This window comes from Panthera onca, chromosome B1 (assembly GCF_046562875.1).
Source record: "Panthera onca isolate mPanOnc1 chromosome B1, mPanOnc1 haplotype 2, whole genome shotgun sequence".
Classification (NCBI taxonomy): Eukaryota; Metazoa; Chordata; class Mammalia; order Carnivora; family Felidae; genus Panthera; species Panthera onca.
Genome location: NC_138342.1, coordinates 37445508 through 37462095, shown reverse-complemented (window position 1 = coordinate 37462095; position 16588 = coordinate 37445508). Strand labels below are relative to the sequence as shown.

The following is a 16588-nucleotide window of genomic DNA, read 5'->3' as shown; positions in this document are numbered from 1 at the left end:
GAGGGGCAGAGAGAGAGGGAGAGAGAATCCCATGCAGGCTCTGTGCTGTCAGCTCAGAGTCCAACGTGGGGTTCGATCCCACGGCCCATGAGATCATGACCTGAGCTGAAACCAGGAGCGGATGCTTAACCGACTGAGCCACCCACGAGCTCGTATCAAAGATTTCTAGTAAGACTTTCTTCTTTCCCCATAGCTTTAAGTCATTTCTCATTTCTTTTTAGATTTTGGTATATTACCTTACTATAAGTCACCTTAGTTTTCCATTTGGAACAGATAGAGTATAAATTATAGTTATTTATGTTTATGACTGACTCTTACTTCTAGAAAGAACCTGTATTCTAACCAATTTTTGTTCTTAAGCTTCCTGTAGTCATTCTCCCCTGACATACACACACACACACACACACACACACACACACACACACACACACATATAAAAAGATGATTTCCTTCCTCTTACATTAACATCTTCACTGTAGTCATGTCATGGTCCATTCAAAGGACATAATTACTCTGTGTATACAGGGAGGAGGGTTAGCTTATTGCATTTTCTTTGAACTTTTTCCTATTGGGGGTACCCTATTATTGGATGTATACTCATGAAAGAATCTCATTTGATTCTTTGCTTTTGTTGATCTAGGTTTGTTATTGGATTTTCAAGATGAGGCTTGGTATCTGGGTCTTATCACTTACCCTTCTTTTGTTCCAGGGTTTGTTGGTTAATAAAAACACTAAGAACTGAGCCAAATGGGATCAAAATAACAGCCTTAATAAAGGTAAAGTTGGATTAGAGATTTCAGGTTGGGCTTGAGGCCAAAATGGGTTTTCCTATTCCTTACACCTGAATTTGAAATAGTAGGATAAGAAGAGCTTAAGACTATCAACACATCATTTCTTACTCCTGGTAAATAGAATAGGAATTCCCTTTCCTCAGTAGAAAGGAAAAAAGGAAAATGTATAATCTCTGAAGTTCTCATTCTTTCTGTGACGACAGATTTGTTAAGAGAAAGAGCAAAGTGTGTCGTGCAATCCCTTACCTACCCCCAGCAATAAAATATACAAATATGAAATTTTATAAATAAACTAAAGGTATTACTAACTTTAAAATTATTTTAAGGTACTGTTTTAAAAAATAAAAATAAGACAGTGGGGAAAACTTTAACCTTCTTCTTTGGTTACATGATTAGATTCTTTGGTTTGAAAGTAACTGTGACTTATTTTGGGACCAAAAGTGAATTCATTGGAATGATTCTAGGCTAACTCACAGAATTTGGAGACGGGTTGAAACGGCCAAGTCTTTGGAAGAACAAGAATGAAGGAGCCTGAGATCTTCAAAGTAGGAACTCATGGACCCTCTCCTGCAGTGCTATCATCAAATACCTCAGCTCTAGATACCTTTTTTCTTTTCTGCATCCTTGCTCAATTTTCAGAATTTCCTGAGCGAAATTCTGATTGTTTCAGCTGGGGACAAGTATTTATCACTAGACCACAATCATCCTCCCTCAGAGAGATATAGAGTAGATTAAGGTCCCCTCCATTGTGAGGGAAGCAGAGCAGTGTAGGAGGAGGAGGGAGAAAGTATACTGAGCATACCAAAGAATAGCAACCATCTGTTCATCTCTTCAGCCATTATTTATTGAGGGCCTCCTATGTGTCCTGTATTGTTCTAAGAGGTAAGGATACAGTAGTTAAGTAAGTAAGTAAGGTTATAGAGAGAGTCCTTACTCCAGTGAAATTTACATTCTACCCCACAGAACTTTAGGGACATAGGAAAGGCATGTAATCTAGATCCTGAGGTTTTAGAGATATTTCATAAAGGTGCTAATGTATTAGGTTGACTTAAATACTGAGAATTTGCCATGGTTGTTACATTTCATGATTATTTTAAAGAAAGTTTTATAAAGCTTTATGAAACATTCTGAACACTTTTAAAATATATCAGGAAGCTCAATTTCTGATAGTTACTGTTGGTTAGTAAGGGGCTGTATTGACACTACTGATAATTTCAGCCGTACTGTACACTTTTGTATGACCCACATCACCACTGACAACACTGGTGTTGATCCTTGAGGACTTCCTATTTTTTCTGGAACTTTTATTTTCATGGTTCTATCCTTTCTTCTTTATACATAAATAGAAAAATGTAAATATTTGCACCGATGTACACTTAAGAGGAGAAACAGAACAATTTTACCAATCTAGAGAGAAATTCATATTTTTAATTTAAAAATTTTATTAACAAGCAGATATACACTAATGGAAAAAGTCCATACATATTAACCACATGTAGGTCACTACATGTAGGTCACTGACATGTAGGTCAGACTTTAGGTCACCACATTAAAAATTTCTAGAATGTAGTGCTTTGGTAGCTTATATCTGCTCCCTTAGATTTCATTTCTTCCATCAAAACCAGGTTATTTGTTGTCATTTTTGCTTTGTTGTAATCTGGGAGAAATTGGTTAGACTTGTAGGTTAAGAGTCAGTAAAATACACATATCTATCATTAAAGTTAATATGAAGAATATAAATGTAACAGATATTTTGACTCAGAACGTATGAGTTTATTTTTTCATTGAGGTTGTCAGAAATCTATTAGAGTACCCATGTGTAAAACTTGATTTATTCATGCTATAGAGATTCTTCATTTTACAAAAAGATTTACTTCCAGTTTCATTCAAATAAAGAATGTCATGTTCCCATCTATTATTTAGAGGCGATCCTAGAATATTAGAACTGTCAGTATGTCTGTTTAAAGCAGTGTTTTCAAGTTGTAGTTGTCACCCATTATTAAGTCATGAAATCAATATAGTCATTCACATTTAGCATTTCCCTTTTGTGTGTTTTGCTAATGAAATAGAATTAAATAGAATGGCTCCTAGCAGGGGTAAGTATTGTTTCATGCGTTCTTGTTTTTAATTACTTTGGTTTGTGTTTATGTGTTTACATGTGTACTACTAGATTGCAGTGTCATATATATTTCTAGTCAAAAAAGTCTGAAGCAAACTACTGCCCAGTATTATCCGTTCTAGACATTTTTGTAAGTGAGGAAACTGCTACAGGGAGGTCCAGTAGTTAATTGCCCCATCTAGACTAGAACCAAGCCAAGTTAAAGTATTAAACACCACTGTGTTAGGCATCAGAAGATTTAGATTTCAGTTTTGTCTCAGTATTTACTAAATTGTTATCTTGAATAAGTCATGTATTACCCTTGAATGCCAGAGTTTCTTTGTTTTTTTTTGAGAGAGTGCAAGCGGGAGAAGGGCAGAGACAGAGACAAAGCATCCTAAGCGGGCTCTGTGCTGACAGCAGCGAGCCTCTGATGTGGGGCCCGAACTCTCGAACAGTGAGATCATGACTTGAGTTGAAGTCAGACCCTCAAAACAACTGAGCCACCCAGGCACCCCCAGAATTTTCTTTTGAGCTCAAAAACAGGTTGGGGAGATGAGGCAAATAAATAGGCCTAGTAAGACTATCTTAAAGATTTTTAAATATGTGTTGTTGAGATGCAAAAATGCTTTATAAACTGTGAAGTGTTATGCTGATATAAGGTAATACTTAATTTTACTGCTATTACAATCATTCTTGCTCAGTGCTAAGCATGTGGAAAACATTGAAATACTTGTTGAATCAAATACAGGAACAAATATTTTCATGCAGCATTAGATATTCGGCTATCAAATAAAACAAGGTGAGCGTGTTTATGACTTTGCTCTTTAAAACAACTTGAACTTTGGGAAACCTTATTTACTTTATGTGTATATGTGTATGTATACTTCTTTTAAAAGGAATTGGTCCAGATGGCCATATCGCTTTCAATGAGCCAGGATCCAGTTTAGTGTCAAGGACAAGATTAAAGACTCTAGCGATGGACACCATTTTGGCAAATGCTAAATATTTTGATGGAGATTTATCGAAGGTGCCAACTATGGCTCTAACAGTTGGCGTGGGGACAGTGATGGATGCAAGAGAAGTAAGAATTAAATATTCTTTGATGTCTATAGATTTTGTAGGAAATAACAGCACCAAATAAGTGATATTTTGGTTACATCCTATTCACAATGTAAATTGTTATCTAGCTTTCAGTAGCTTCTGTAAGTCTCATTGCAGTGTTTAAAATTTAACTAAATTAAGTTTTTGTAGCTTATGTAAACTAAGAATTAGGTACCATCCCTTTTGGAGTACTGCTTACAGTTTGAGTTTCTAAAATTATACTGATCAAATGGTCTGTTTCTAAGTGAAATAATCTGGTGAAAGGACTATGAGGCTAGTTACAGCCCTAGGCTGTAGATAATTTTGGAGGCTTGGGATAATTCAGTGTAAAGTACATCTTGACTGTAGGAGGATAGCCAGTTAGTTTCCAACAGAAAAAGAACCCGTCTAAGGCTGGATCTGTTCTAAATTTGGTATACTTAAAAAGACAAGAACTCTGCACAGACCTTCCCTCCTTTGTAATTTTTTTTTTAAAAGAACCATCATGTTTTTTAAAGTGTATTTATTTTGAGAGAGAGAATCCTAAGCAGTCTCTGTACTGTCTACACAGAGCCTGACATGGGCTTGCACCCACAAACTGCAAGATCATGACCTGAGCCAAAATCAAGAGTCAGACACTTAACCAACTGAGCCACCAGGCGCCCCCTAATTTTTTAATTTTTAATTGGGCTTTCATTTCCTTCCCTGAGAATAACAGAAGAAATTATAGTCAGCTCATGATTCTAAGTGGCTACATTATATGGAAATTCCTTTCTTTTGTGGCAACAAGATGGGATAGGTTTTGAGTAAAGTGTACAGAAAAGTTATGATGAGTAAGTAAATGATCTTAATGTAAATATGTCTAGACTTTAACGTACACCTAGGAACTGTCATTCAAAATGTAGTTTTTCATGTGGAAGTTATCACTTCCACTATATGAAGAAAGGCCTTTTAAGGATTGAAATTTTATAAGTTGAAAAAAGATTTTAGAGCAATTGTATTTCTAAAATATGAAAGTTATACAAATAGATTTCTTCCATTTAATAAGATGAAAGTTACAACGTACTTACTTTAATTCTTAGAATGACCAGAGGGTTGTTCAAGTATTGATTTTCTTTTGGTCAGTTTTTCCAACAAGATTTTATGATGCCACTCACTCACCTCACAATTTTCACTCCCAGCATGATTATAAATCATTATGGCAGAACTATTGTAGGACTCTATTATTTTCCCAGGAGCCTTAGTACTTTGATTTTTATAGCATTCTTTTGAAATAAATATCATGTCATGGTACTTAATGATTTTCTTACGTTTAATTTTAAGGAGCTTAATGTGTACAGATTTTCATTTGCCAGTGGTATTAGCTGTGATGTAAGCTGCTCTTCAATTTCAGTTTCATTAAGAACAAATACATTTAAGGAGTGCCTGACTGGCTTGGTCAGTAGAGCATGCGACTCTAGTCTCAGGGTTGTGAGTGCAAGCCCCACGTTGGGTGTAGAGATTACTTAAAAATAAAATATTTAAAAAAATACACTTAAGGGCGCCTGGGTGGCTCAATCGATTAAGCGTCCGACTTCGGCTCGGGTCACGATCTCGCAGTTTGTGAGTTCGAGCCCTGTGTCAGGCTCTGTGCTGACAGCTCAGAGCCTGGAGCCTGCTTCTAATTCTGTGTCTCCTTCTCTCTGCCCATCTCCTGCTTTGTGCTCTTTCTCTGTCTCTCAAAAATAAATAAATAAATGTAAAAAAAAATTTAAAAAAATTTAAAAATACACTTAGTAGAACTTTGAATCAATGTATGGGGCAGATGCTACTGTTAAATGGAAAGTACATTTGAATAGGAAAGTAAATTCCTTAGTGGTTAATTAGTTCATCACTAAGCAGCCTCATTTTGGCAACTCGGTTAATGAAGACCTCTGTACACACCCTGGAGGTGACACCCTGGAAGTTATTACAGGTTTCTTTAAGATTGGGAATTGTCAACTAGATAAGGAACCACACCCTTCACTACTTTATCACTCTTTCCTTGGCTTGAGGCCTTCACACTAATGGTGTGTGTGAAATGCTCTACTTCTCTGGACTTTGCTTAGCTGAAATGGCACCTTGCAGTTTTCAACATTCAGAAACCCCTTTCTTAACCATAATCCTCATAATCAGAGTTACTTTTTTCTATTTTCTCTCAGACCATTGTTCTTTTCCTTTATTTGCACTTTTCACAATTTCTGATTGTTCTTGTATGTTTACTGGTTTAATATCTTTTTCTTACTAACTTACAATCCTGTGAGTTTATAGGTCATATATATCTAGTACCTTACAATGCCCGCAATATAATAAGTATTTAATAACTTTGGGAAATAGTTTTAATGCATTATGTTCATGATTCATGTTAGACAAGGTTAGTTCTATCCACAGCTTGGTTATTTACTTGAACCATCAGATCTGATTTTTATTGACTTTTGGCTCTTTGTCAAAAGCTAAATCTGCCTTCAAAGGATTCAAATTTGTTTTTACTGACGTATATTTAAAGATATTGTCATATGTTCTAAAGGTAATTTCAAAAGAAAAGATAAATTTTTTTCACCGTTGTAACATTTATATTTGTTATATATTATTGTAATGCTTTAGATATTTATTCTTAAGATGACATAAGAAAAACTAATAAAACTTAAGAATCTGCTTTTGATTTTGTTGCTTTACTAGAAATCACTGACGTCACCAATGATTTCTTCATTGCTAAAACTGGCATCTTCTCTGCAGTTCTGGTCCAACTGAGTGTCTTTTCATCATCTACGACTGTTGACCATTCCTTCCATCATAAAACTCTAGCATTCTTCTTTCTTTCTGAGCATTCCTTCTCAGTCTGCTTCCCAGGCTGTTCTTCCTTCATCTGCGTCTTGAATATTGTTGTTCCCTAGGGTTTCATCCTGGAACTGTATATCCACTCTGCATGCTTTAGAGCAAGACTTTTTTTTTTTTTTTTTTTTTTTTTTTAATTCAACAGCAGTAACTCTTTGTAACCTTCTTTCTGTAGTTTTATTACTATTCCAAAAAGATAAAGTACTCTCAGTACAGTAATAATAATACATATCTTTATCTTAACTTTCTGAAGGTTCAAGTTTCATATTTCCAACTTCTAGCTGACATCGAGATGTTTAAAGACTCCTTATATACTTACACTGTCCAAAATTTAAATTTATCTTTCTACCAAATTTGCCTTTCCCTTCTAAATATTCCCTCTCTTGGTGAATAACAGCACTCACCATGAAGATTATCTGAGCTTGAAACGTGGGTCATTCTCAGCATCTTCTCTACATCTAATGAGTCACCAAATTCCAACTATTTAATAAACTACTTAAAGGTAAATAAGGATCCTGCCCTCCCTCCATCACCACTGCCTATTAAGCCTATATCAGTTTTTTCAAGAATTATTGCAAACCCATTCTAAATCATGGCTATGTCCATTCTTTATCACGTTCTGTGTGTTACACTCTGAATTATTTTTTTCAAAACCATAGTTCAGTTTATTACTTACCTATGTAATTAAGAGTCTCTGATGCCCTATTATTCTATCAAAAAATGAAGCCTAGCCTCTCTGCCATAAAAAGATTCTGTATTATCAGATCTCCACCAGTGTTCAAGCATTTCCTTTCATTTTCCTATACTCCAGCCTTATCAAATTTCTAGCTTTTTACTGACCACCCCATAACTGTCTGACATGCCCCCTGTGTGGAGCTTTCCTGCTTATCTTTAAAGACTTGGTTTCAGATAGGAGCTACTCTAAAGCTTTTTCACGTGAGAAATACTTTCCTTGAGAATACTGGAGTGCGTAGAGTAAAACTAATCACATACCACCATCAAATTACATTCCGAGAGCAATATTTTTTTCATTTCTTCTAGATATTTCTTAATTCTCAGTTAAAAGTTATGTATGTCTTAGGCTTGCACACACACTAATGAGTAATTCTTCATCCCACACCGGACGTTCAGCAGCTTCCTTTCATTTCACTCTTTTCATAATACTGTGTATTTACCCTTACTCATTGGTAAATGTTTGTCTTTGTTTTTTCACAGTATACATTCAACATAGAAATTTGTTGCCACTTCTCCCATTACTATTTTACATTATTTGCTTCAGTAATGACAGTTAGCTCATATTGTCTAATTGGCAGACCTTTTAACAGTTTCCTTATTTCTCAAGAGACAATCTAATGTAGTTAAGAATATAGACCCTGGAATAAGACTTGTTTATATCTTAGTCTTACAGGAATATTGGGCAAGTTACAGAATATCTGTGCTTCTATTTCATTTTCTGTAAAATGTGAATAAGAACAGTATCTCATGCTGTTGTTTTGAGGAGATAAATGAGGTAATTCAAGGAAAGTGCTAAGTTCAGTGTTTGAACTTTGTAACCACCAAATCATATTTTGACGGTGTCTTAAAATAAAACTTGAGAAAGTATCCTTTATGCTGTAATCACTAGATTTAAGAAAGCATGAAAGAAACTTGGTAGAGACTTCTCAGGTGTTAGTCTAAGGACTTCTGCCAGATTGCTTAATAATCACTTAGGGGACCCTGGTTCCTGGGTCCTAACTCCAAAGATTATAAATTGAAAGACAGGATGAAACAAAGAACGTGTATTTTTTTTTAATGCCTCTATAACACATATATTACTCTTAAGAAACAAAACAGTACAAAACACTGGTTAATATCCAGCAGGGAAAACTAATTAACAAATCTGTTAATCTGTGTTATGCTTACCTTGTTATATCAAATACAGTTTTTGTTTAAAAAAACAAAAGCTTTTATGTGATGAATTTTCCACTAGCCTAGATCTTTGTACTTAAGAACAAGAAATCTCAGTAAGAACATTTGTAGAAATTCATACATATCTCTCAGTTCATGGGCTCTAATAGTAATGAGTATGTATAGCTTCAAAATGAAAAGTATTAAATCTTGATAAAATGAGTATAGTATCTGTTTCATTAATCTTTAATTTCTTCCTAGTTTAGAAGTGTGGTTTTAAAATAGGCAAAGCAGAATTTTTATGTTGTTACAATATTTTTGAATTAAAACCACCTTAATATTCATTTTTTAGTTAACCATTCCAGTGAGAAAAAGTCATGTTTAAAAGATTACATATATTGTTTAGATTAACTTACAAAATAGGATTGATTTAGTGCTAAAAATGATAGGGATTCATTCTGATGCATAGCCACTTTCATTTGCACATGTTCTTTGAATTATAGGTTGTAGGAATTGGGGACCAAGAGCTTGGATTTTCTATAGTTCATAAGGGTATTCTCAGTCATGTGTGCCTGAAGGGCAGTTCTTGCATTTCAGTAGATCCCTAATCCTTTTTTTAAATCTAGTTTTTGTTTCAAGACAACTTTAGATAGCACATGTTCAATGAAATAGTCTTTAGGCTTCTTTCTCTTACTTTCAAAGTAATATCTACTGTATTGCTTGTCTGGACTAGAGCAATTGGTATATCATTCTTGGTTATATAAATTCTTTGCTGACTTGTAATTCTGCTTTTGCAAAACAGCCCTTTCCTTTCTTCTTCATTCTCCCAGGTCTCTTCTGCACGTCAGTATTTAATATATTAATAACTATGCATTATGGTATATTCAGCAATACTCTATAATAAGATACTATTTTACTTTCATAAACCAGAAGAGAGATACAGTTTATGCTTTCCTTTTATCTTGAACAGAAATAAAACTCTTGAACTGTGAAGAAATATGTAGCTATTTATTTTTGTTTTGCCTTCAGAAGAATATTGGTGCTAGCATCTTTGTTTCTTAAAAAAAAAAAAAAAAAGCTTTTTTGTCATTTGAAACATGTTTTAAGAATTAATATGTAATGGTCATGATTTTCCAGGTAATGATCCTCATAACAGGTGCACACAAGGCATTTGCTCTCTACAAAGCAATAGAAGAAGGAGTAAATCACATGTGGACTGTTTCCGCTTTCCAGCAGCATCCCCGAACTATTTTTGTGTGTGATGAAGATGCTACTTTAGAATTAAGAGTTAAAACTGTGAAATACTTTAAAGGTGAGCATTGAAATTTCAGAAGCAGATTGTGAGAACGTTCCATTATAGATGACAGTTAAAACCTAATGAGACTGTGGAGTTACATCCTGCACTGTGCCTATTGAAAACTGGCTTTTTACCAACACACTAGCCAGGTTTTTTTTTGTTTTTTTTTTTAAGGAAAATAGAAAAGTCTCACTGCAGATAATAGTTGCTTTCAGAATATTTTCCTATTTTTTTCATGAAGAGAATCTCTTCAATCTGTATTTTCAGTGAACAATATTTTTCTTGAATCCAAATTTAATAAAATATTTACTTTCATAATTGTATATGCAAAATTAAATAACCCAAAAGGAAATGTATATATGTTCTGATTTTTCCATTGTTTCCCTGTTCCATCTTCCTCGCCAAGCTATGTTTAAAATGGAACCTAATCAGCAGATAGGTTGGGTCACCCACTATCTCATCTAATCTTCACAAATTCAAATTATTCCCATGTAGTTATAATGGTTCTGTGTCAACAGTATGGAATAAACTCTGCAAGTAAGCAGGGTTTGACTGCCCAGACTTCTGCATGTAGATTTTCCTTTTGACTCTTCCTGCAGTCTAGTTCAGTAATTCTTAAACCTTGCTGTACCAGGTTTTATACATGAAACCACAAGTGCTTGATGTAATGGGTGATTTAACAGGTTTTCAAGGACTATACTGTTTAGAACCCGTTCTCTGCTTAAGAGTGAATTCCACATATACACATGAAAAGCTGTATAAATAGGTGCTCTTTATAAAGTACCTGTAGCTGATACGAAAATATAACTGGTCATATATATAGAGACACACACATGTCAGTAATTCACAAAGTATGTAGTTATGTGTAATACTGTTATTACATGAATGAATATGTATTTTTAATTTTCTTACGCTAGTAACTAGGTATTTATTTAACATGTATTAGGAAAAATATACTGAACCAATCAAACCTATATTTCATGAATATAATTGCTTTGACAGGGCTAAAGAAGTTACCATATTTTATTGCCTCTAAGACATCTTTTTTCATCTGTTTTGTCTGAAACTGGGATGTGTTTAAAATTCGTGTCACTGTCAGTTACTGGTAGCATTTTTTTTCTTAATGGTACATAAAATAATGTGTGTCTTATAGTCTTCAGTGTCTCATTCATGAAATATAGTATGTAACTTATGTCAATTTAAAGGAAATTTTTAAATTAACTCTATAGTTCATGTAAATGTGTGAATGTGGCAGAAATCTTGAAGGTGATGCACAAATGATGGAAGTTGGATGAACAGTAAACAAACACAATTTTGATGTTTATATGGTTTCTATTTGTACTTAACTGTTGTGAGCATTTTCCTATTTTACTAAATAATCTTCAAAAGTAAATTTAATGACTATATAATAGTCAAGTAGATGTATCATAATTCACTTAAACATTTCCTTATTATTGCCAGTATTTATATTTTCATCAAAATTACTTTTTTTTTGCCAAGCCACACAGATATCAAATTAAACTGAAAAATTTCTGTTTAATAAGTTAGCAGGTAAAAGCAGAAATATCTGTCATGAGTTGTGAATATGACAGAGCTCTTGGATGGAGTTTTACCCATGTATGTAGTCTTTTGGATTTCATTACAAATACTAGACTCCTTGAAAAAATTAACAGGAGGAATCCCCATTATCCACATATTTTATTTAATGCCAGTTTTAAGGAGATTCTTTTTAACATTCTCATATTTTAATATACCAGCAATCCTCAAACCCCTGTGCTTATCAGACTTTCTCCATTTGTTTTTTATAGAAAAAGTTTACATTTTATGTGAAGCAAATATTTAATGAAATACTCAATAGCCTATAATAATTAAATGACCAGTCACTATTCTAAATGGATTATACTTGATTTACTTAATTTGCACAATTCTATGAAGTGGATACTCTTATATAATCCCATTTATAGATGAGTTCACAGGCTTAATATAGATATTGTCACCCAAAGTCAGTTTGTATGTGGGTAGAGCGGGTTAAGTGATACCACGCTTATCTGGAGTCTAGGCTTTTGTCCACTCTTACGCTGCCTCATAGGATAGGTATAAATTGGCTATCTAAACCATATTTCTGTTTGTTTGGGTTGTTTTCATACTATAACAACTGCTTCCAAAAGCAATTTTAGTTTTCATACTAAAATAATTGCTTCCGACCTATTTTAAAGGTAATTTAAAACAGACAGGAGGTAGGTGATTATATATATTTTGTTCTTTTAATTCATCTATCAGATTGTTAAGTTCTTCTGAAACATCTTGAAGTGTAGACTATGAGAGAATCACTGCACTGCTCTTTTGAAGACACTGTATTTTGTACCTCAGGGGAGCTGCATATATTTCTGAAGAGGTTCAGGGTATCAGCCTCAGTCAGTGTGCCTCCAATATGGAGAAAAATGGAACTGAGATCTTGTTCAGGCTATATCAGACCTCATTTCATAGTACGGTATTTTAATACAGGGTAGAACTGAATATTCATAGATTTATGCATATTCAAATGTAGTTTTATATATTTTCCATATCTTCATTGAGTTATTCTATCACTTCAAGATGTACTGGAGAATATGAATCTTGTGGTTACCGTCTATAATTCTTCGTATTGTGTTCACATCACTACTCTTTCTTCTACCATCACTAAAAAGTGCCTAAAAGGGTTCTAATTATTTAGCTCTCTATGAAAATCTAGGTTAACTGCATCTAAAATAAAAATCATTAGTTAATGGAAGTTTATTTCAGTATACAGGTATACCTTTTAAAAGATAGCAGTAAATCACAGGAAAATATAGTTTAATATTGAATGTTTTCTGATTTGTTTTTGCTAATTTTATATAAAGCTTATTTTATGTTAAGAGAATATATTTTCAAGACATCATCATCATAGTGAACATTTTTTTGGCTTCATCCTTTGTAGGCCCTGCTCCAATAGATTGACAGAGGTTGAATGAGTTCAGATTGAGCCAAAACCATAAAACTGACATTTAGAATCTATGACATTTCACTTCTTCTGGCAACATGTCAGGAAGTCTATACGTTTTAGTATTCAATTTATTTTTGTCTGTTACTGATTTAAATAGCAATGGTTTGTTTCTATCAAATTCTTGTATTGAAAGTTGTCAGTTTAACCTTAGGTCATAGTAAATTCTTTGTGTCCTCCAAAATGCAAGTAATAAAATTTTCAAAATAATTTCTAGTTTGGAAACAGCCTTAAGTTTAAAAGTTACAGCCAATATATAGTTAAATCTTATAGAGTTGAACTTTTGTTTATTTTGTTTTGTGTTTTAAGTCTCTAATGTATTATCTCCATGATCAAAGCTGTAAGTAAATGATAGATGAATTGTATCAAGTAGAATGAACCTTATTATAGCTACTTCTCCATAAGAGAATACATCTTCTGAACAAAGTGGCTAAAATTACCTTTGTCTTTATTGTTCCCTCTCCTCCTGGCTTTCTCTAGTCCCCATTTTACTGCTCTTTACATATTGGTTGTTGAATTAAACTTTTCAGTTAAATCCTATTTTAAATAGGAGATATCATCTGATAGTTTTTATTAGCAAATATTTCTTCTGCACTATACACATTACCTTTTAGTGTATATTTTTGGTAAACATAAAAGTATATTTACCAATTAGTGTCATCAGCCAAGGGGCTTAAGTGCCTTCAAATACATAGTCTCCCATAGTGTTAGCAAAAAGAAATGTAACAAGTATCCCTATCTGCAAGTAGGTGACTCAGTATCATAAAAAGTTGGCTCATTAAGTGATTTGAGAAAATAAAATGTATTTCATTAAAATAAAAGCTCCATAGAGGTGGGGACTTAAGTTTTTTTCACTGCATGATTTCACTGTCTAGAAGTTTGCTTGGTATACTGGAGGCATTTGATAAATGGTGGATAGTCGGATAGGTAGATAGATGGGAGAACACAAGACTATGAAACCATCTAAGCAGTGAATTCTATAAATAACCCCATGAAGTCCAAAGGATATTAAATAAGGAGAAAGAGTTAAATAGCATAGTTTAACTTCTAACTTGATAGGATTCAAAGCCCCAGAAAATGGATAGTAGCATTTAGATTGGGAGGAAATGGCAAAAGCAATAGCACAAATGTAAGGAAGAGCTAACAAAGCAGCAGAAAAAGTTCCTGTTAATAGAACAGAGAACCATTAAAGTGTATTGATAAAACAGGGCTAGATTATACTTTTTTTTTTTTTAATCTCTACACCCAACGTATGGCTTGAACTAAACCCTGAAATCAATACTCACCTGCTCTTCCCAACTGAGCCAGCCAGGCAGATTATACTCCAAAAATTTTAAAGCAAAATGGAAGGTAGGGGTTAAGAGCAAAAAGAAAAACCAGGGTTCATGTCATGGCTCTTCACTTTCTGGGTCATGGGCCACTTTGAAAATCTGGTGAAGAGACTGTCCTCAGAAAAAAATGCACACATGCTCACACACATTTGTATATTAATGTGGGAGATTCAAAGACTCCTTGAACCGTCTCTAGCTCTGTTACATCCTAAGAGTTGGGGCTGTACTTGATTTCTGCCAGGTGGGCAGCTTCCAATTCTCAGCACTTGGGAGTCAGAGATGGCTCAGTACTGACTGCTCTATTTTTTCTTGTATTCTAAGTTTAACTCTTTTGTTAACGTTTAAATATGGATTGTCCAACTTTTTTTTTTAAACGTTTATTTATTTTTGAGACAGAGACAGAGTGCAAGTGGGGAAGGGGCAGAAAGAGAGGGAGACACAGAATCTGAAACAGGCTCCAGGCTCTGAGCTGTCAGCACAGAGCCCAACGCGGGGCTCAAACCCACGAACCGTGAGATCATGACCTGAGCCAAAGTCGGATGCTTAACCGACCGAGCCACCTAGGCGCCCCTGGATTGTCCAACTTTTTAATAGTACCTTGGATTTTTTTTCACTAACTTCCTTCAGTGTGGCTTATTACTGTAGACACACACGCCAAAATAATGGAAAATAATTTTCCAGATGAAGGAATAGGGTAATACTATCCTAGTGTAACAACAGTTCTGTCCCTAGCTGGAGTCTGGTAGAGGAAATGCCAGAGGATCAAATTCAACACACTTACAGATACAATTAAAGTGTATTCATCAAGTCAGTATTCACATTTGTGATTTTTGCCATACTGAAGCTCTGAAGACAAGAACTGCTTCTACTTCCGGTTACTCCCAAAGAATCTGTACACATCCTAGATCTACAGCTCCATAAATACTGTAAATTGCTGTTTGCTAGGTAGTTACAACTAACCATTATAGAACACTTCTATTTTCATTTTTCAATAAAACTTTATTCTGTATCAGACAGGAAATGATATACTTATTGTGTCTTATAAACTCTTCTAGTTTCTAAAGTAAATGAGATATAATTCAAAATTAAAAATAAAACTAGAACTGTGCTTTTTTTCTTTAAGGTTTAATGCATGTGCACAATAAACTTGTGGATCCACTATACAGTATGAAAGAAGGAAATTGAAGGAGATTGGAGCAAAATTCTGCTTGAATGAACAGAACACTTTTATAAGTAGATGAATTTTCAGCTATGCAATATGATAAAACATGGGGATTTTTTGAAGACTGTCATTTTTGAAGTCCAATACCTATATGTTAAACATTCCATATTTACAATGTGTCCATTTTATACTAAGGTTTAGGAGAAGTAGTTGGCTCTCACAAATAGCTGTTATTGTAAAGTACAGAAGCCACACAGCCACTCTATAAAACGGTGCAGAAATGAAATGTCTGTTTAAAAATTTCAAGTCATTTTAAATGTGAAGAATACACATCAAGTATCATTCATATGAATCTGGTGGCATTCTCAAGAATTTTATTTTTTAATCACATAAAGACACTCCACCTTTCAGGTATCAAAAAATCATTGCAAACCTTTAGTTTTGGAATGTAATCTTTGTATTTTCTGTGCATTACACACAAGCTTTTCTGCACGTGGTTGCCTTAGTCCCCTTCCTGCAGTGGCATCTGGACATGAAAAGTCCTGCTGTATATTGTTGGAACAGAAAATCTGAAGAAATGACAGTGCCTAAAAGTACAGTTTACGTCCTTTTGGAAAGTATGTATAAGTGCATGATTTTTGTGCACCACCTTCTACAGCACTTTTTTTACAAATGTGCTCTTATTTTTATTTAATGACTTGGGTTCATGCTTTTAATAAGTATTTTGGCAATTATGAACTTTATACCTAGCAACACTCTTAAGGAAATTCTTTTGAAGACAATTTTCTGATTATTGTTAAACTTCATAAATGACTAGCTTTATTCCTTACTTATATGTCTAAAAAGATAACATGATAAAGTATATATAAAAGGAATTACTGTAAACTATTTTAGATTGCCATTAACAACTTGCATCATTAAACCGCAAATAAAACTATATTGTTTTCTATCTTTAATTCAAATAAAGCTTATAATAAACAAATGCCATCTAAATTTTATTTCCAGAAGTGAAACTGAATACACACATCTGAGAGATTCCAACATTAATAGTTGTATTGAGCCTGCAT

The 16588-nt window shown here is 33.9% G+C and overlaps 1 protein-coding gene across 1 annotated transcript in view; it reads left to right on the top strand.

Annotated features, from left to right (window-relative positions):
• GNPDA2 (glucosamine-6-phosphate deaminase 2) overlaps window positions 1-16503 on the top strand; it is a 30562-nt gene extending 14059 nt beyond the window's left edge. Inside the window, exons 5-7 of the mRNA XM_078446151.1 lie at window positions 3789-3973; window positions 9850-10024; window positions 15483-16503. Of these exons, the coding sequence (XP_078302277.1) occupies window positions 3789-3973; window positions 9850-10024; window positions 15483-15544 (422 nt within the window). The 3' untranslated portion in view covers window positions 15545-16503. The remainder of the gene's footprint in view (window positions 1-3788; window positions 3974-9849; window positions 10025-15482) is intronic.
• The last annotated feature ends 85 nt before the right edge of the window (window positions 16504-16588 follow it).